Raw genomic sequence first — 21,263 nt, forward strand, 5'->3', positions numbered from 1 at the left:
TGTTCTTTTCTGTACCTTCTGTACCCTCAGCACCTACAATAGTGTCTGATACCAAATAGACACTCAATTAATATTTGCAAAATGAATGAATTAATGGAGTGAATGTGTGCTCTCCAGCTCAACATGCAATGCACATTTCATTCCTCTACAGATCGCTCCCGTTCCTCTCAGCAGCTCTGGTAAACTTTTGCTGTGTTCTTCTCATTCCACGCTCACCTCCTCTAAAAACAAAACAACTCATTCAACTTCCTACTCATCCTCTCCTTGCCATTCATCTACATCCACACCCATTTTTAAAATTTCCCACCCAATAAGAAATATGTGGTTCTCAGAGGCCCAGGCTGACCTGACCACTACCAGCCCAAAGCTAATCTTACCACTCCCACTCCCTCCCTCTGCTGTGAATTACTTAAAATTTCTAAAATACCTTTAACCCTTCCCTTTCCACCACCTCCACTTCAGGAACTTACCTGATGTCTCACTTCTGTCTTCTAAATTAGACCTCATCTAATCCTGCCTTCATACCAGACTGTGATTAGCTTATATTTGTTCTATATGAGAATTCAAAATCTTTAGCTAAAGAGAAATATGCAATAATAACACTTTAGGTTTCTACTCTTTGCCTGTGGCAAGAATTTGGGGTTTAGGGACCTCCCCAATGCCCATGAAATTATACTTGTTGTTCAACTTTTCTTCTTCCCTCTTAGGTCAGGAGTTCTGTGCCATTCCTGAATACACGAGGGAGATTTGGACTCAATCCAGAAGCGATTTTCCAAAAGGTTTTAAAAATCAAATTATAGTAATGTTTTAAAGAGAAAAAGAATGGATTATATATATTATTTTATATGAAGTGCAATGTGCATGAAAATATTCTCTGCTTTGTGCCGTTGATATGAATATTATGGAGTTATTCTAGAAAAGATGCTGCAGTCACTTACCTTGATTTCTTATCATTATTATCTGTCAGAAAAAAAATCAGTGCAAAAAAGCAGTTAATAATAATGACAAAATGCAATACAGTCATTAAGAAATTTGCTCTGGAAAAATATTCCTATAAATTACCTTTATTCATGGAATATTACCAAATGATTATTGGCCTTTTCTTTTTTCCTGCTCACGTTCTCTCTCTCTCTCTCTCTCTACATGCACACACACGCACACACACACGAAGACACTCATTAGGGTCCAGGAGTGCTGCTACGTTTACTCATTTACAGACTTTTCTTCAGGACATGAAATATTTGCACCATCTGAATATCAAACAGACAGCAACATTTCTAAATTAGCTGAAGAAGATCTGACTTTTTGAACTACAAAATAAAATTGATATTTATTTATTGTTTTATTGTTTGGTTCTTTAAAAGCATCAGAATTTATCTGTTTAAAATATAGACCACAAATTAACAATAAGATGTTAATAACAAGATGTCATTGACACTTCTACACCAGTAGAAACCATAGGATTGAGACACATACTGTTTTCCCCAGTGTAGGTCAGAACAGATGCAGGGCAGGAGGTGAAAGTCGGGGGTTATAGCGAGGGGTGTAAGGAAGCCACTCGGGAGTTTTGTCATCCAACACTATCATGCCTCTTTACTCTTATTAAAGTAAAGAGGCATGATAATGTTGACAGATGGCAATATCCTGGGCTTGGTAATCAAACACAACAGTTTGATTAGAATTATGGTTCCATTAATTTTACTCATGTGACCCTTGCCAAGTTTCAAAAACATATCCGAGTCTCAATTTTGTCATCTGTAAAATATAAAATCATAGGGTTAGAAAACAACAGCTTAGAACCATCTGAGCCCAAGACATCCCAGGTGCTAGTGCTACAGGCCCCTCCACATGATCTCATTCTGGTCTGCAGAGTCTGGGCACAGCTCTTCCTAAGGAAGAGCACTTACTAAATTATGATTAATAATAACAATACAGGAATAAAGTTAGTCATAACAGCCACTGCTGGAACAACCTTACTCTACCTAGGAAAGGGGTTGGTGAGGGATGCTTTCATTTACCCACACTTGGTGTGTTCTTACCTAGTGCTTTCAGATAGTACATTATGTGGCTTCTAGGGAGAGCCACAGAGTTGTGTGTAAGGATCACACCCAATGATAGTTCTACCTACTGTTGCTGAATATTTTCTGCTCCTTGAGACTTCACCAACTTGTCCCACCTTTGTTCTCGCCTCTCCTTGTACAAGATGCAGTGAGAGAAAAAAGTCACTTACATGATTTATCTGACTCAAAACCACCATTCTCCTCTCCAAATTTCTTTACACTTCGAAGAATTACTGGGTCAGACATGGTAATTGCAATCTGCAGGCAACAAAACTATAAAATAAAAGAATCATTGCAATTATTATCTTTTCTTTCTTCTTTAACCAAAGTAGCCAAATGAAAAAAACAATTTGGTTCAAGAAATAATCTTCACTAATCAATCTCAGACAAAAGCAGGTTTTTAAATTGGTTAATAACTCCCTGAAAGAACCTGATTATCAGGAAAGATAAGCTACAGCCATTGATGAAGGTTTTCTCTAGTTATTACATGGATGGTTGTTTTCTATAGCTTAATTATAGGAAAGATAAACCAAAACCATTGATCAATTGTCCTCTCGTTGTTGGATGGGTGGTTATACTTTATGCTTATCTGTGCTTTATTTATTTTTAATGAGAAAACGTGAAAACTATGAGAAAGGCAAACCAACTGGTGATATTCTTGAGTTGCTGTAGTTGATGAATAACACCCACATACTGTTGGGTAACCTTCAGTGTTCTTTTGTAAATGCAACCTCAAGATAAGGTGAGTCGAGCTTGGCTCAAAGGAACAGAAAGGAGACATTGTCTAAATAAAATGTAAATGTCAACAGAGTCATGGTTAGTCTTATTCACAGTGGAAAAATCAGTTTATAGAGGGCACAGGCAGAGAATTCCAGGATATAGACGCTAGATTCAGCATGAAGTTTATGCTTCACTAACTTTCTCTGCTTCAAATATATAGCAATGATGGATAACATGTTTTTAAAGAGATACAGTTGGACTCAAGCAAATAAAAATAAACATCTTCAGGAACCAGAAATGGCAGAGAAGCACCAAAGAGTAAACAGAGCACAGAAGCAGCTGGTATTTCCCCCTCAGGGTCTGGATGCAGACGAGTGTGAGAGTTTAGCTCCTGAGAGGACTGTAAGTGCCCCAAATCAAACAGGGAGCTAGAGACCATCTCTTTGCTTGGAGCCAGAGGAGCTAATGTGGGTCTCTTGCACTGCTGAGAAGACCCTGAGGAAACTGCTGCCCAGCATTGAAGCAGCTATTTCTTATGATGAAATGCAGACCCATGGAGGTTATAGGAGGAGACAGTGATATATATTATATACATATATACACACATGTACAAATAAGAGAGAGGAAGGGGGAATTATGAAAAACTGAACTCACCTAATTGGAATCCCAGAAGCAGAGAGTGGAGAATGACAGAAGTGTAACAATTAAAGAGATAATTACTAAGAATTTTCCAGAAGCAATAACCTGATTCTTCAAATTAACAGTAGGCTCCAATAATTGATTGGAATAAACATCAGTCAAAACTTAAATACATTATCTAGAAATGTCCCTCAGTATATGCAGGAGATTGGTTCTAGCACTCCCACATATACCAAAATCTGCATATACCAAAATCCAGGTATACACGAGTCCCGCAGTCGGCTTGCAGAACTTGAGCACAGGAAAAGTTGGCTCTCCATATCCACTGGTTTTGCATCCTGAGAATACTGTATTTTTCACTGAGATTGGTTGGAAACAATCCCCATATAAATGGACCTGCACAGTTCAAACCTGTGTTGTTCAAGAATCAAACTGTAGTAAAGCATCAAGAATAAACAAAATCTATCCTAAACACTGTAAAAGGGGAAAATGCATTATCCAAATATAAAGAACAGACTGACAGAAATTTTCTCATCAGCAGTAGAGGCTAGAAAACAGTGGAGTAAAGTCTTCAAAGTGATGAGGGAAAAAGTAATCTTTATCCTAGAATTTTATACTGAGCCAAAAAATCATTCAGCATCTTTCCAAACATTCAAAGTCAAGAGAGTTGCCACTTACGGACCTGCATAAAACAACAACTAGAGGATGTGCCTTAGCCAGAAGGAGTATCCAGAAGGGAGCCGTGAAAGAGAGAAACAAGGGTGAGCACAAGAGTTAACAAAATATGTCAGGACGGCCAATCAAATATTGATACCAAGTATAACCTTTTATATTTCAAAAGAGCATAATTAAAACTCTACACAATAGTGTAGATACGAGTGTATCTTGAACACAAGATAAGGTGTTCAATATGCAGATAAAGTATGTTAGGTTCATTGTCATGACAATCTAAGGACATTGTTTTACAATTATAATTAAATATATATTTATACTATTATAATTAAATATATATTTATACTATTATAATTAAATATATATTTGATTAAATGAAATGAAATTGCCAATATTTAACCATTTTTTAATTACAAGGTTCAACTAATATCTGAACAAAGTTCAACCAATATCTGCAAATTTTAAGAAAAAGCAATGAAAAAGTACCAGTAAAATCCATAGCTTCTAAATAAGCACGGATTGAAAACTGAGTATGTAGAAAACTTCATCAATCCAACAAAAGTTAAAAAAAACTAAAGAAACTTTAAAAAGCATAACAAACAGAAAATATAAACGAAGGTTATTGAAAATAGTACAAATGGTTCAGTAATTATGGTAAATGTATGTAGATTGAAGTACTGATACATACTACACAGATGAACCTCAAAATCATGCTACATGAAAGAAGACAGTCTCAAAAGATCACATACTGTATGATTCTATTTACATGAAATGTCCAAGATAGGCATATCTGTAGAGACAGAAAATAAATAAGTAGTTGCCTAATACGGGGGTAGGGGTAGGGGTGGGAGGGGAATGAGGAGTGACTGGTAACAGATTTCTTTTGGGGATGAAGAAAATGTTCTAAAGTTAGAATATGGTGATGGTCGCACAACTCTGTTAATATACTGAAAACCATTGAATACTTTAAATAGGTGAACTCTATGATATGTAAATTATACCCTCAAAAAGTTGTTTTTTTAAAAAAAGACAGGTCAGTTTATGGAATTTTTAAAAGTCCAAACATATACTTTTTTTTTTCTTTTTGAAACGGAGTGTTGCTCTGTTACCCAGGCTGGAGTACAGTGGCATGATCTCGGCTCACTGCAACCTCCACTTCCTGGGTTCATGTGATTCTCCTGCCTCAGCCTCCCAAGTAGCTGAGATTACAGGTGTGCACCACCATGCCTGGATAATTTTTGTATTTTTAGTAGAGATGGGGTTTCACCATATCGGCCAGGCTGGTCTCAAACTCCTGGCCTCAGATGATCCATCTGCCTCAGCCTCCCAAAATGCTGAGATTACAGGCGTGAGACATCACACCCAGCCAATCCAGACATATACTTATTATAAAAGAAATAATTTATAAAATCATAAAAATGGTCAAAAATTAAAGGATGAAAAGGATATGTCATACAAATACTGATTTCTCAAAGCTGTTATGTTAATGTCAGACAAATGCTCAAAACAATAATGGATATAATAAAGGACATGTAATAATTAAAAGTACAATCCAGCTAGAAGACAAATCAATTATTGGACTGTATATACCCAGCAACCTAACACAACATAACCTGCAATTGTAATGAAAAATTTAAACATACCTTTATTAGAAACTGATAAACAGACAAAAAATTAGAAAACATAAAAGCTTTTAAAATAAAAAATAAGTAATTTTATATAATTTACTATAAAAAATTTGTTTTTCTTAAAATTTGGTTGGACATTGTTCACATATTAGTTGAACTTTCTAAGTAAAAAAAGATTAAATATTGGCAATTTCATCTGATTTAATAAAATATATATTTAATTATAATTGTAACACAATGTCCATAGATTTTCATGACAAATTTCATTACTATGGAACCTGTAACCAAGACATTTTTCAATTACATTTGGCACTTTTTAAAAACTTACCCATTAATAAGCCATCAAAAATGTCAACAAATAAAAAACTATGTATTTCTTTATAGTGTTGTTATTCTTAAGAGTGTATATTCTGACAATGCAATTAAATAAAAACTAAAAAATTAAACACTAGTAAAACACACATATAATCAGTCAAATTGTGTGTGTGTTACAAACTTTAAAATACATATTCATATAACTATGGGTTAAGGATGAAATCACGACAGAAATAGAAAATATTTAAAACACAGTGATAAAAAATATATAAAATCTTGTGGGCTACAGCTAAAGAGATACTTCAAGATTTATTTATAAAGATAAATGCATTTTGTTTTTTAAGAGATTAATAAATGAATTTGTTTTAATCAAGAACCCATAAAAATGCAAGATTTATAAGATAGAAAACAATATAAAATGAAAAACAGTGGAAAGGATATATCAATTCAAAAGTTGTTTTTTGAAATAACTAAAAACACGCAAGTCAATAAGACTGTTGAAGAAAAGAGATATAAATCACAAATACTAATAGAAAATGGGAAAGATAAAATAAATAAAGTTTTAAATCATAAGCAAATACTATGAGTAATTTTATGGTAGTAAATTTGAAAACCAGGTTAAGATTAATTTTCTAGAAAAATGTGAGTTATCAAAATTTGTTGACAAAGGAATAGAAAACTTAAAAAGTAATGGCTATTAAAATATTGGTTCAATATTCAAAAGTCTCCCACCTCAACAAACAACAGGGCTAGATAATGTTACAGGCAAATTTTACTACAACTTCAAACAGTAGATAATTCTAATCTTATGCAAATGGTTTTGGTGAAAATAAAAACAGGAAAAGCTATCCAAATCATTTTATAAAGCAAGTATAATCTTGACATCAAAACAAAAAGGGATAAAAATAGGCTTATAATTACTTCTGAAAACAGATTTTAAAATGATAAATAAAATATGTTAAATGTAATTCAGCAGTTTATGAAAAAAAATGAAATAATGTTGATCCCAGGAATGCAATGACTATTTAAGGTTAAAAAATAATCATTTTCATAGATGCAAAAAGTATTCAGTAAAAAATCATTATCCATTCCCGAGTTTTGAAAATCCATAAAATTTAAAAAATCATTATTTTGCAACCCTAATGAATAAATTTGGGTTAACGATCAGCAGTGAATACTAAAACTGTTCATTGAAATATTGGCAAAGATGAAATATCCAGTAGTACCAAGTGTTGTGAAGATGTGGAGGACGGAGTCCTTTCATGCACAGCTAATGAGAATAGAAATTGACTGAATGACTTTGGATAGCAATTTGGAAATATCTAGCAAGGCTAAAAATGTTAATACCCCAGGTCCCAGAATATCCTTCTCTGGTATTTTCCTTAATAATTTAAAAAACAGTTAACACTAATATGGCATTTAATACGTGCCAGGCACTGTTCTAAATGCTTGATACATGCTATGCCATAAAACCTCCCAACAGCCTCCTGAGATGGGTACTAGGACTATCCCCAATTTTCAGATAAGGGCACTAAAGTATGAAGGACTAAGTTATAAGCTCAAGAGGACAAGTTAGTAAGTGATACAGCCAAGGTTGAAACTCAGAAAATACATGCAGAGATATATGTAAGCTTGTTTATTGCAGTATTTCTTTGGAAACAAAAAGCTTGGAGAAAATATAAATGAACAAGGGATTGGATTCAATAATTTATAGAATTATTAATTATTCTATACACAATGGAATATTATCTAGACATTAAAATCAGTGAATTTGCATGGATAAAGCTCAAGCAACGTAAATTTAAACAAACAAGACAGAAAGTTTCAGAATGATACTGTATGATGTCATTTATGTAAAATGTGTTACCTGCAAATCGCTATTTGTAATGTTCATAGATATATAGACACTCAGTAGAAATATAAAGACTTGCCTGAAACTAATAAGCACTGAATTAATGATAGTGGTTACCTCTGAGGAAAAGAAGTGGAATGAGACTGGGGAGGGGCTCAGAGGGCCCCTGCGATAAAACAGGGTATCTGCATGTTTTAATTTCTTAAAACAAAAAAAGTTTCAGCAAGTATGGCATAATGTTTAAGATATGATAAAGTTGGAATGAGGTAACTTGGTGTTCATTAAATTTTTCTCTCTCTCTTTTTTTTTTTTTTTCCTGTGGCTTTAAAATATTTCATGATACGGACACAGAGAGCACACGGAGGGGAACAACACACACTGGGGCCTATTGGGGGAGGGCAGTGGGGAGAGCATTAGGAAGAATAGCTAATAGATGCCGGGCTCAATACCTAGGTGATGGATTGACAGGTGCAGCAAACCACCGTGGCACACGTTTACCTAAGTAACAAACCTGCACATCCTGCACATGTACCCTGGAACTTAAAATAAAATAAAATAAAATTTAAAAAAGAACAAATGGAAAGCTGGATAATGCCACAAAAGGGTTAATGTTAGCAAGCTTGGGAGGGTAACATCATCATGTATTTTTCCATCTTAAGTAGCATAGCACTCCTAAATAAAACAAAATCATTTTGTAGAAAATAAAATACTTCATGACAGAAAATAATTTTTTTTCCTAACTCTGGGGAATCCCTTTAATTAAACAAATTTGAGCAGCTTTGATTTTATAGAAAAATTGTGAAGATGATACAAAATTCCCATGTACCCCACACCCAGTCTTCCATTAGTCTTCCATTAGTATTAATGTACCAATGTACACTGTAAATATCTTACATTAGTATTAATGAACCAATATTGATACATTATTTTTAGCTAGAGTGCATAATTTATTCAAATTCCCTTATTTTTCACCTAATTGCTTTTTTGTTCCAGAGTTCCCTCTAGGATACCAAATTTACCATGTTACATTAAGTTGTCATATCTTGTTAAGCAACTCTTGGCTATGACAATTTCTCACGCTTTCCTTGTTTTTGATGACCTTGGCAGTTTTGAGGAGCACTCATCACTTATTTTGTAGAATATCCCTTAATAGAATATTAAGAAGTAGAGTGAGAAATGTTATTTAATTAAGTAGTTTCTGAGGCTGCTTTAAAAAATACTAAAAGAACCAGATTCAAAATTCTTTTATTCAAGAACAAAATTTGTTCACTATAGCAGTATTACATTCAGAGACTGTAACATTTGCTGGTTACACAATTTTTGAAGTTTTAACCAAAAACTTTTTTTCAAAAAACAAAGACACTCTTTAATAATGAGAAACTAATAAACAACATTTAACCACAGATGTACTATTGCATTTCCTAATTTTAAAATACAATATTAAAAAAATTTAGTCTCCAATTATTTTTTCCTCTGGCTTAGCTCTTCATTTAAAAAGGTTTCTTTCCACTGGTGTGCAAATACTTCACAGTGTTTAGAGGACAGTGGTCTAGTGTCTTGCCCACGAAATTTGGAGTCTCTCAGATCCTGATACTACCTGTTGCTTCACTCTACGTAGTTGGATTTATTTTTAAATCTCTCTTCACATCCTTATTTCTCCACCTTTCATGTCAGGAAGTGGTGGTGATGGTGGTAAAATCCACCTCGCAGGACCGGTGGGAAGATGAAATGAAACTGTATTTGTACAGCAGCTAGCACGAAGGGAGATAGCCGCTGAAGTTCCCTTTGCCCTTCAAGCTTAAAGACTGAGTCCCCCCTACCTGACCCTCCACCCCACCTGCCCTTCCAGGGTCATTTGTAGTAATCTGTCCTCCATTAAGCACAGGAATACTAATCCACCAACCTATTCTCTTTACTTTCCTTCTGTGTCCCCTTGTCAATTCCATACATTAGGTTTCAATTGCTTACATTTTGCTTCTTTCTGAATACCCCTACAAATCGTTTTTGTGGTTTCTAATTTACCGTTAAAAGTAACATTCTAGGCCGGGCACGGTGGCTCAAGCCTGTAATCCCAGCACTTTGGGAGGCTGAGACGGGCAGATCACGAGGTCAGGAGATCGAGACCATCCTGGCTAACATTGTGAAACCCCGTCTCTACTAAAAAATACAAAAAAAAAAAAAACTAGCCAGGCGCGGTGGTGGGCGCCTGTAGTCCCAGCTACTCAGGAGGCTGAGGCAATAGAATGGTGTAAACCCCGGAGGCAGAGCTTGCAGTGAGCTGAGATCCGGCCACTGCACTCCAGCCCGGGCGACAGAGCGAGACTCCGTCTCAAAAAAAAAAAAAAAAAAGTAACATTCTAAAAGGCAAAAATTCATCCAAGCATGGATCTCTATGCCCACAGCATTGTCAATGCCCCTCAGTCAGTGAGCACCAAGAACACACCTGTAGTGAAACAAGCTGTGTTTGCTACTCATTGCACCGAGGGTGAGCACACTGTCAGGGGCTGTGGGTACCTCAGTAAAACGGTGTTGAAAGAACCTATTATAGAACTTGGGCTTTAATCAGGTGATTTGGGGAAGGATCTAACGTAGTGGGTATTTGTTCTAGATTGGATGCTGTTAAAAAGCTGGGACTATGTTATGACTAGATAAAGAAATAGCAGTCATTCATTTAGCAAGATGTTCGGTATTTTGTGAGTTGGACAGCGACCTTGATTTTGCCTTTGCTGAGAACAAAGCACGAACTGACCTTGCATTGACTCAGGGTGACTTTGCGGTTGGTATTCTGTGAGATTGTTTATGTCTAATAAGAGAATAACGTGACTTAAGTGTGAGTACCAGGCCAGCTACAAAATGGAACAGGGTGTTCTTTTGTTTGTTTATTTTTCTCAGCATCAGTGCATCACTCTGAACTTTGGTAGTCCACTGTTCTTTTCTGACATGCCAAGGAGCTATACTTCAAAAGATGTGTACTCTGTAGGGCTGAAGGCATGCACTGGTTGTTCAGTCAGAAATGGAAGCTAGTCCCTTTATCTTTGGGCAGCTTAGAAATGGCAGTGAAGACTTTTGAAGGCCATTGTGCTGAAAATCTTAATTATTTGCAAGTACCCACAAAAACACTGGGAATTTTATAACAGTGAGTTTGGGAAAGTACACTGAAAAACCAAAATTACTAGAAAGAATAAACGAAAGCCTTGCCTGTGATATTTGCCACAAAAGACAATGTTTTCAGAATTGAATATTAGACAAATTGCCTTGTATCATTATGAATGTAGAATAATATATACCTCACATATATTATTAGACCATGTTTTCTCCCACTGGCGAATTCTTTTTTTTTTTTTTTTTTTAATTAGATGAGATGGTGGGAAACTCGTACAGCAGATGCTGGAGGACATGGCTGCCAGTCTCGGAAACTCTGGAAATGCAGTGGGAATCTGGTTTTTGGTGATAAACACATTTGTTTTGCAGGTTCTTGAGAGCGTAGCTCCTCCTCATTCGGTACTTTCTATGATTTAAGAGTACCATAGTATTTTGCCACATTATTTTTCCTCACTGATTACAAGCAGATATAATGTCATCTAAATCTACTCTCTCAGCCATTAGCTGCAACACTTTTTTAGCACCTAACCTAATAACTTGATTTGAGTTTCATACATTGCAGGAGGCTTTAATTAGTGTTTCTTAACAAATTTTCAATAATGAAATTTTACTTAAACTAACACAAGAAAACTCATAGTTGAAAATAAGATTCAATGTTATTTCATTTTTGCTGTGCAATTTAATATATTAAATTATTTTAACCTCCCCAAAATCTCTTCAGAAACAGACTGAGAATTTTCAAGGCATTCCAGAAAAATGTATCTTCCAATAAACTTAAGGGAATCTAGGAGTACAAAGTAGGAAATCGAGATGTCTAAGCACTAGTTGGCAGACTTTGGCCACCTAATCATAGAATCCCCCAATAATTCTTAATTGTTCACAGCAACTCCAGTGTTCCTCTCTGCTAAGTCTATAACCTGCACACTACATGTGCTTCTGTTTAACTATTCAGGGTTGAAGTTTTCTCTTGATAAAATATGTAATCTTATCAACACAGATACACACATTAGAGGACAGTCTCCTGACCATTGCTGGTAAAAATATATCAAAGATTTTTCTACCTTAGACTCTAACAACAGCATTCTGAAAGACCTCACTGCTGGAGAGGAGTGGATGGGGAAGAGAAACCATCAGCTAGATGGTCATTTGAGAGAACCTAGTACTTTGACCTTAAAAATGGGCCCGACAACCTACAGGATGGGAGAAAATTTTTACAATCTACTCATCTGACAAAGGGTTAATATCCAGAATCTACAAAGAACTCAAACAAATTTACAAGAAAAAAACAACCGCATCAAAAAGTAGGCGAAGAATATGAACAGACACTTCTCAAAAGAAGACATTTATGCAGCCAACAGACACATGAAAAAATGCTCATCATCACTGGCCATCAGAGAAATGCAAATCAAAACCACAGTGAGATACCATCTCACACCAGTTAGAATGGCAATCATTAAAAAGTCAGGAAACAGCAGGTGCTGGAGAGGATGTAGAGAAATAGGAACACTTTAACACTGTTGGTGGGACTGTAAACTAGTTCAACCATTGTGGAAGACAGTGTGGCGATTCCTCAAGGATCTAGAACTAGAAATATCATTTGACCCAGCCATCCCATTACTGGGTATATACCCAAAGGATTACAAATGCTGCTGCTATAAAGACACATGCACACGTATGTTTATTGCGGCACTATTCACAATAGCAAAGACTTGGAACCAACCCAAATGTCCATCAATGACAGACTAGATTAAGAAAATGTGGCACATATACACCATAGAATACTATGCAGCTGTAAAAAAGGATGAGTTCATGTCCTTTGTAGGGACATGGATGAAGCTGGAAACCATCATTCTCAGCAAACTATTGCAAGGACAAAAAAACCCAACACCACATGTTCTCACTCATAGGTGGAAACTGAACAATGAGAACACTTGGACACAGGAAGGGGAACATCACACACTGGGGCCTGTTGTGGGGTGGCAGGGGGGAGGGATAGCATTAGGAGATATACCTAATGTAAATGTCGAGTTAATGGGTGCAGCACACCAACATGGCAAATGTATATATGTAACAAACCTGCACGTTGTGCACATGTACTCTATAACTTAAGGTACAATAAAAAATAAATAAATAAATAAAAATGGGCCCAAATGAGCAGTACCACAAAGGTCCTGAGGCTGCCAAAATTGGAGGAGATACAGGGTTCTACAAGCCATGCCAGGAAGAAATCAAAGATCCTGAGAGCATAAAATATCAGTGCCCACTACTGGCCACTACAGCAAGGCTGCTAGTGTGAACTGGTGGGGATGTCAGCCTGGAGCAACAGATGGACAGGCTGACGTTCACCAGTGGCTGGGATCAATGCTAGCAACTGGCTATTGTTATTGTAGAAGAATTGAAAAAAAAAAGGGGGGTCAGGGCTGAGAAAAGGTGTCTCCAGAGCTGAATTCTTCTGGGCTGAAAGATACTATTACCATCCTATTTTGTAAATACAGTTTTATGGGAATACAGTCACACCCATTCATTTTCTATCGTCTTTGGCTGCTTCTGTGCTCCAATGACAGACTGTATGACCCTTTCTGTCTCCCGTACCTAAAATATTCACTATATAGCTCTTTGCAGAAAATGTCAACCCTGTACTGTGAGATCAGTTCAGGGCAGCCTGAGGCCCAGGAAGAAATCTCTGAGGTCCTGATTTACCTACCCTAAAAATTGTGTGGAGCACCAGCCCTCCAACCAGCCCTACCCTCATGGAACTTACAATGTGGCAGGGAAGACAGACAATATCTGGGAAATTAGGCATCAAGCAGGATGGCAGTGAGGAAAGGGGAAATACAGGCATCTCCTGGGTCCTCGTGCAGAAGAGCTGCCTTGTCTAGAGAGCTATAGAAGGCTCTGGAGCAAGTGCTTAGCATGAGACATTGAAGATGAGAGCAAGTTTGCCATGGGAAGAGGAGAGGGAAGAGCAGTCCAGGCAGGGAAGGACACATGCAAAGGCCCAGATGCAAGAGACAGGGCAGCCGGGTCCAAGGCTGAAGGAGCCCAGTGAATCTTGGGGAGGCGGATGGGCAACTCGGGAGGATGTGGCTGGTTGATCCTTCGGGGCCTCATGATCCTTACCACTGAGAACTTGGGACCTTATCCAAAAGGCCATGGGAAGCTAATGAAGTCTTTAGGTAAGAAAAGATTATGATCAAACTTATATTTTAAAAAAGTTCCCCTGATAAGGCTTGGGACTTGGAGCCCACACCCAGAGAGGTTAGGAAATTGGTTTGAGAAGAATAGAAATCCCACCAGACCAAGAGGCAGAGGTGGCTCTGTCTGTGTTCTAGGGTTTTTCATTTTCTCTGCAGAGATTTGTTCCACTTTCCATTTAATTTTCACCCAAATGCTATTTTTTGAAACATGTTTACCTTTTCTAGGCTTAATTAAGGAGGAAGAGTTTTTTTCACATTCAGGTCAAGATGGTAGGAAGAATCTGAATGCCCTCAAAGCCATCGAGGAGCTGAGGACAGTGAGGGGAACCAGGCCAGGCCCGGGAGTGGAGAGCACCTCCCCCCACCATGCCCCACATCACACTAAATATTCTGATCATGCGAGGGTCCCTCTGTGGCTTTTCTCTTGTGAAGCCTTGCCCTCTGTAAAGCCTTTCAAGACTCCAGCCCCACAAACCCTCCCTTCACAGAGCTGCTCTGAGAGAACAGAATTGCCCCTGCTCCTCTTCAATTTGGATGTCTTTTCTAAGCTACAGTTTTCTTTTCTTTTTTTTTTTTAAACCCTTAAAACATCTTTCACTGCTGACATTTAAAAATGTAGGTAGGACACCTTTGTTATTATCAGCTCAGCAAACGATTTCTTTATCTGAAAGATGATTAGAGGAGGAAAGAAACATTAATATACGCTAAGAAACAAGGAAAATAGAAAAGCATTATTTTCCAGATAAGCTCACTGTGGGTTAATGCTGTGTGTCAACACTGTGGGACACCCTGTCTGGGGATAGACTAAAATGAGGCCCTTCCAGCCCTGAGGGCTATGGCTGATAGAGAAGGAAAATAAATACACGTGATCCCATTGGCCACATAAGTCCTTTTTTCAGAGGCACCACTGAGGTAGAGGACTAAAGAATTGCTTAGGAAAAAAATAGAATGTAACAACAAAGTTAACTGCCACAGCGATTCTTTGTCTCTAAATGTACAGTTCTTTCCTCTTGACCAAGCAAAACATAACTCCAGTATTTTATTTCTGCAATGAAACTTGGGCATTTTATGGCAATTGTACCATTTCAAAACCACAAAATGGGCATTTTTCCCCCTAAATAGCTTCTTAATCAATTTTTGGGAGTCATCCACTAATATTTGTCACCATTATTCTTGGTACTAGGAAACAAAAATTATTCAAGGGGCTTGCAATCTAGAGTGGGGAGGAGTGTAAACAGAAGCTCCTAGACAGGGAAACAGAGGCTTCAATCAGAGGCAATCACAGTGTTCCAGAGCACAGCAGGGAGAACCAAGGTGAGGGGGTAAGCAGTGAGGGGACGTGGTTGCCCATAGAAAAGAACTTCTGTTAAACAAGAGCTCGTAAATAAGTTATCACTTCAAATATTTAATAATAACCACTACTAGATCAGAATATTAAAGTTTTAGGTTATAACCACTATAATTTGTCTCTAATATCTCTAAAAAGCTATTCCCCCTCAAAAATGTTGACAAATACTGTCTTTTATTCTGAGTGTGAAGTGTAAATAATATTTGATCTCTGTGCTCAAGTCATTAGCGATATGTGATTCCCACTGGCTTGGGTAACCTAAAAACTGAAATTAAGTCCTAGAAACCAACTTTCTCCCCTCTAAACATGCATCCACAGCTAATTTTTTTTTAGTGTTTATATTTTTGAAAACCGGGAGAATGAAGAAATGAGTACGGTGTTGGAGAAAAGATAAAGTCGGTGTCGTTCTGTATCAAACCAGCTTTCAAGGGTAGAATTTGTGATCATTGAATTTGTGATTATTAGAGCAAACAGAATTGTGCTTTCATAACGCTAAGTTAAAAAAGAAGCCCACTGGTATTTTTACTTTGAGCAGATTATTCAATCTATTTGGTCATGTGTACCACACACCCATGTACACCACACACACACTCTCTCTCACACACACACACACACTCTCTCTCTCTCTCAAGAGATTGATGCATGAACTAGAATTACTATAAAGAAGACAGCAACCAAGAGTCCTCTGTATTGTGTACAATGTTATGAAATAATTAATGCATCCTGAAAGTTTCTATCCAAGTATTGTAGCGTTATTTACACAGGACAAGAGACCAATCTTTAATAAATCAGAAACACTACACCCCACAAAGTGAGAGTTAAAGGGAAGAGGGAATGAATTTGCAGAGACAAGTATAAGTTACTTACCTGTGAACGTGAATTGGAGGAAGCCAGAGGAAATAATGGACTCCACTGTGGAGAGTCAAAAGGTTTCACAACCTTTTCCAACCTCAGTTTTCATCATTCTAAAGCACTGAACAGAATTCAAGCCTTTTCGAGAACATTATCTATTTGCCTAAGGGTCAATGTCCCTGAGGGCAGCCTAAGCACAGTTCAGTGACATATGAGAAACATACTCAGAGCAATAACCCCAAACACAGAGTGTGCTTGGGAAACCCTCTGAGGGTGTCAACAGGCCTTGGAAAGTGCTGATTCACCTTTGAAGGAGAGGCAAATTGAGCAGAGTGGGCCCAGCAAGAAGCCTGGAATTCGGGCTATCCCAACCCTTATTTTTTACAGGCCTGTAGTTGTGAAAACTTACTTAAAAACATAACAAGACAAAAAAAAAATACCTTTAAACTTTCCCCCTCAATATAAAAGATTATTCTTGGAAAAATCCCTGGTTGCAGGCTCCAGATGCTCCTGGCCCAGCCATAGAGTTTTGTGGAGACAAATACCCTAAAAGAACATCTGAAACAGCCTTGCACAAAAGTCTGAGTGCATAGACAACTCTTGCACCCTGGCATGAACGGTCATTAACCTCACGCTTGGCACACCAGACGAAGCTCTATATAAGCAAAGATGAACGATTTTTTAAAGGTTCAAATGAACAGAATCTCAAGTCAAATAAGCACATGGAGCTCCTCCAATATATTTGTGCTGCCTCTTCCTCTCCCTTCTTGTGAATCTTTCCATTTTTCCTACAATGTTCTTATTTTTTCTCCTTTGCCTGAACCTACTCTTTCCTAAATGTACCTCACTCCAGCCTTCAGCAATGAATAATAATAGGCAACATTGGTCAAGACTCTTGGTTGGGTGCCTGGCCCACTTCAAAAATGTTATTTGTATCACCTCACTTGGGTAGCCCTAGGAGTTGGGTGCTATCATGTCATTTCTATTTTATAGTTGCACAGAGAGGTTAAATAATCCACCCAAGGTGTAATAACTAGTAGATGTGAAGCCACAAGCCAGTCTGTGCTAACCTTCTTCCACTCTGTGCTCTGAAATGCAACTGATGGACCAGTGCTTCTCAATTAGCAGAAATTAAACTGTAAGATCAAATTTTCTCAATTTTAGATTTCTCTGTCATAAATTTTTCATTAAAATTCAGCATCCACCATTTTTTTCTCTACTGGAATTTATGTATAAGACGGTTTATGACTTAGCCCATAAACCTGCATGGTTTATGACTTAGCCCACAAAACCCAAAATTATGACATATAATTTTATATGTTATTATATTTATATGTTCAAATCTCAATATATCAAGGTCAGCAAAGAGAAGCAAGATTTCTAGATGTTTCCTCTATCCAAACTGGATGGGTTGCCTTCTGAGGTGACGCAAATGTAGTAATATAGGATTTGGCACCAATTAGGACCCAGGAAAAAGAATTTTGCTTCACACAAACCCAAAAAGGCAAGACAGCTATGTGGCTGTAGCTTTGATTGGGAAAAGATTCACGATACAGTTTTGCTACCTTTGCTGTGCTGAAGTTATTGACAACAGTCAAAGGGTAAAAATGCCAACAAGAGAAAACTGTCAACTCAGGACCAGAGCTGATCTGCTCACAGGTCCGAGGGTCCTAAGACTTTCCTTCTGGTGGCATGAAGATCCAAGGGAAGACAAAAGCAGAGAGTTTTAGAGCTAGAAACAACATTGTATATATTGCTATATCATCCAACAACCTCATCTTCTAGATGAGAAAAGTGAAGACAGAGTGGCCATCTGTCCAGGACCCTGGAGAGTTTAGGGTGTCTTCCTCTGCACCCTCATGCTGGCCCCTAGACACATCTGGGCAGTGTGAGTACTGAGCTGATCGTGCTTAATTCACTTCAGCTGTAGGCTTGTCTTCTTTATGCTTCATGGTCTGAAAATAGGTAGGGTTGTGGTCCCTACAGTCATCCAATTAAAATACCAGCTCTTTTTGAATGTTTATGTGCCAAACACGGTTCTCAGTTCTGGGATTCAGGAATGAATGAAACAGACGAGAATCCCTGCCTTAGGAATCTTATATTCTGGGGGCGGGGAGGGGGCAGTATAGACAGGAGACAAAGAAGTAACACACACAATACATCAGATAGTGTAAATGGTATGGAGAAAAGCATTGCAGGAAAGGGATATGATAGGGAGTGTGTGTGTGTGTGTGTGTGAGAGAGAGAGAGTGTGTGTGTGTATATGTATATGTGTCAGTAAGAGTGTGAGGGGAGAAGGATGTTGCCATTTTTAACTGGGTGTTATGGAGGCCCACTGAGATGGTGACATATGAGGAATGACCTGAGGGCAGTAAAGGAACTAGTACGTGGGTATCTGGGGAAACCGCATGGGCAAAGCTCTATGCAGGAGCATGCCTGGTGTGTGTAAGGAAGCTGAACCTGGAGTGGAGTAAGCAAGACTGAAGTCAGTTGGGGATTATGTCAGAGTGGTGGGAATCAGGGAGTGCCATGAGCTCACAGGGCAGTGGCTCTGAAAGCGTGACAACTGGCCCAGCAGCAGCCTCCTCATTACCCAGTAGGAATGTACGTTCTTGGTCCTTTCCTGAGACCTACTGAATCAGAAACTCTGGGAGTGGGGCCTGATGAGCTGAAGCTTGAGAACCACTCCTGTAGAGCCTTGGAGGTCACTATGGACCAATTTGGAACCTGCTTCAAAACCATAGCAAAAATGTCTCAGAGAAAGCTCTAAACCACAATGGTAGAATTCAGCCAATAGCTGTTTAAAAAATATATTGAGGATTGCACTATGGAAGAGATAAAAGAAGTTGCCATCACTTTACTCCTTGAATCATTCAAAAACTAATGATTGAGGATCTTCTTTTTATAAGACACTATGTCAAATGTTATGCTGGCTACCAAGTTGTACACATTACAGTTAGTGTCCTTGAGAAAGTTTAAACCTTAAAAGGATAATAAAGCTTAGCATATAAAACAAGTAAGAATAAAAAAGAACAACAGCAACTGTTATAATGTTTGATGCAGACCTTAAGTATTTAAAAAGTGACCCATCAATATGGATTCTCAAAGAAAGAAGGACTTGAGTTATATCTCAAAGTATGAGAGGCACCAGGTCATAAATACAGCATGAGTGCACACAGGCAACATTGAAAGGACCAAGATGGCTGCTGAGAGAAGAGGCGAACAGTGGCTTGTAAATTTGATTAAGTAGGTGAAGAAAGACAAAGAAGGGCTTTCAATGCCAGTAGGATGAGTCGCATGCAGTCTAAGATAAGAACTTCTGTTCACAGCCAGTCAGGGCTGGTGTTTACAAAGCTGAGCCTCAAGAAGGATTGGTTAGGCAGGAAGTCTTGCACACCAATCACAGAAGCTGGTTATTACCACCCTGAAAATCAATATAAATTGTGTAAAGTCAGCATGAGTCAGTTAACAATATAATTGGCTATTTTTTTTTTTTTGTGGCATAGAGACTAGCAGAGAGAAAAATGTCTAGATTAGAGCTTTCTTAGGTAGTTTATGTGTTTTTAAAGCAAGCTGTGTGGAAGAACACAATTTCTGTAGTTTAGTTGACTGCAGAGGGAGGCAGAATGGTATAGTGAAAAGAGCACAGGCTTATGAAGTCACAAAGCACTGGTTTTAGATCCTGGTTTTGCCACTTTCTTGTTGGGTGATTTGGTTAAGGTAGTGATACTTGCTAATTATTTCTCCTCATGTGAAGTCCAGTAGGCCTTGAATAAGGGGAAATTGGTGTTGAGCAAAGGTGCTCTGCTCCATGCAGTCATTCAGAGACCCAGGCTGACAGAAGCTCTACCATCCTCAACATGTGGCTTTTAAGGTCTCCTTGGACATGGACATCTATCCATCACACAGGGAAGAGAAAATATGGAGCATTTTGTATGGACAGTTCCTATGGGCCAATCCTGGAAGTGGCATCCGTTACTTCTACTCAGATTCCATTGGAGAGGACAGTGCCACATAGCCATACCTAACTGCAAGACAGACTGGAAGATAAGGTCAGGCTGTGTGTCTAGGAGGATTAGTTAAAAGTTAACCAATCTTAAGAGATGGTCTTTGAAATCACAAAGGTTTGTGTTCACTTATTAGCTATCTAACTTTGGACAAGTTACTTAATTTCCACTAGCCTCAGTTTCTTCATCTGTAAAATGGGAGTGAGAATACCACCTGCACAGGGTGATGAGGACTGCCTGAACTTCCCTGTGCCATAGATTCCGGGCAAGTATGCTGCTGGTGGAAAAGCGTTTTAGAAGTGGAGGCAATGCAGGTTCTCCTCCAGCATGAATGCCACCGACTGGTTGATCTGACTCCCAGGGATTATGCTGTAAGATTAGAATATTTTAGTTTTGATTCTGAGATTTCAGTCTATCTGGAAGGCATGTGGATGTGCATCCCAGACCTAACATCCCCCAAACACAGATTAGGCCCTCCTTAATCACATCCCACAGTCATGAGTCTGGCTGAATCTGCCCTGAAAATAGAAACATGTTTAAGATTTGTAAAATAAACTTTCTCAATCTCATTCTTTAGGTCAAGGAGTCCCCATGATGCTGGATAAGGCATCAATAGTCCTGAAGTAGAAGCCTATCCCAATAAGTCAATCATATTCCAAAAAAATATTTAGTTCATGGTTGTGCAGGGATGTTCTATATTAGTGTAGTAGGATAACACTGTGAACCAATTACCCACGCATTTTTCCTCTTCTACTTTCTTTTATCCTGGGGCTCCTCCCCCAAGTAGCCATGTAATTGAATTGTGCACATTTTTTTACCTACCAAAATCAGTATATTCCTAATTTTGTCATGTAGACATGTAAAAAAGGAC

The 21,263-nt window shown here is 38.0% G+C and overlaps 1 protein-coding gene across 2 annotated transcripts in view; it reads right to left on the reverse strand.

Moving 5' to 3' along the window:
- ABCB11 (ATP binding cassette subfamily B member 11) overlaps positions 1 to 16,533 on the reverse strand; it is a 111,390-nt gene extending 94,857 nt beyond the window's left edge. Inside the window, exons 1-3 of one of the 2 annotated variants that reach the window (XM_015110292.3) lie at positions 16,401 to 16,533; positions 2,231 to 2,333; positions 939 to 960 (exon numbers count right to left, since the gene is read on the reverse strand). In XM_015110292.3, coding sequence (XP_014965778.2) covers positions 939 to 960; positions 2,231 to 2,306 — 98 coding nt within the window. In that variant the 5' untranslated portion in view covers positions 2,307 to 2,333; positions 16,401 to 16,533. The remainder of the gene's footprint in view (positions 1 to 938; positions 961 to 2,230; positions 2,334 to 16,400) is intronic. The other variant, XM_015110293.3, reaches the window with a different exon arrangement.
- Positions 16,534 to 21,263: the final 4,730 nt, after the last annotated feature.

This window comes from Macaca mulatta, chromosome 12 (assembly GCF_049350105.2).
Source record: "Macaca mulatta isolate MMU2019108-1 chromosome 12, T2T-MMU8v2.0, whole genome shotgun sequence".
NCBI lineage: Eukaryota > Metazoa > Chordata > Mammalia > Primates > Cercopithecidae > Macaca > Macaca mulatta.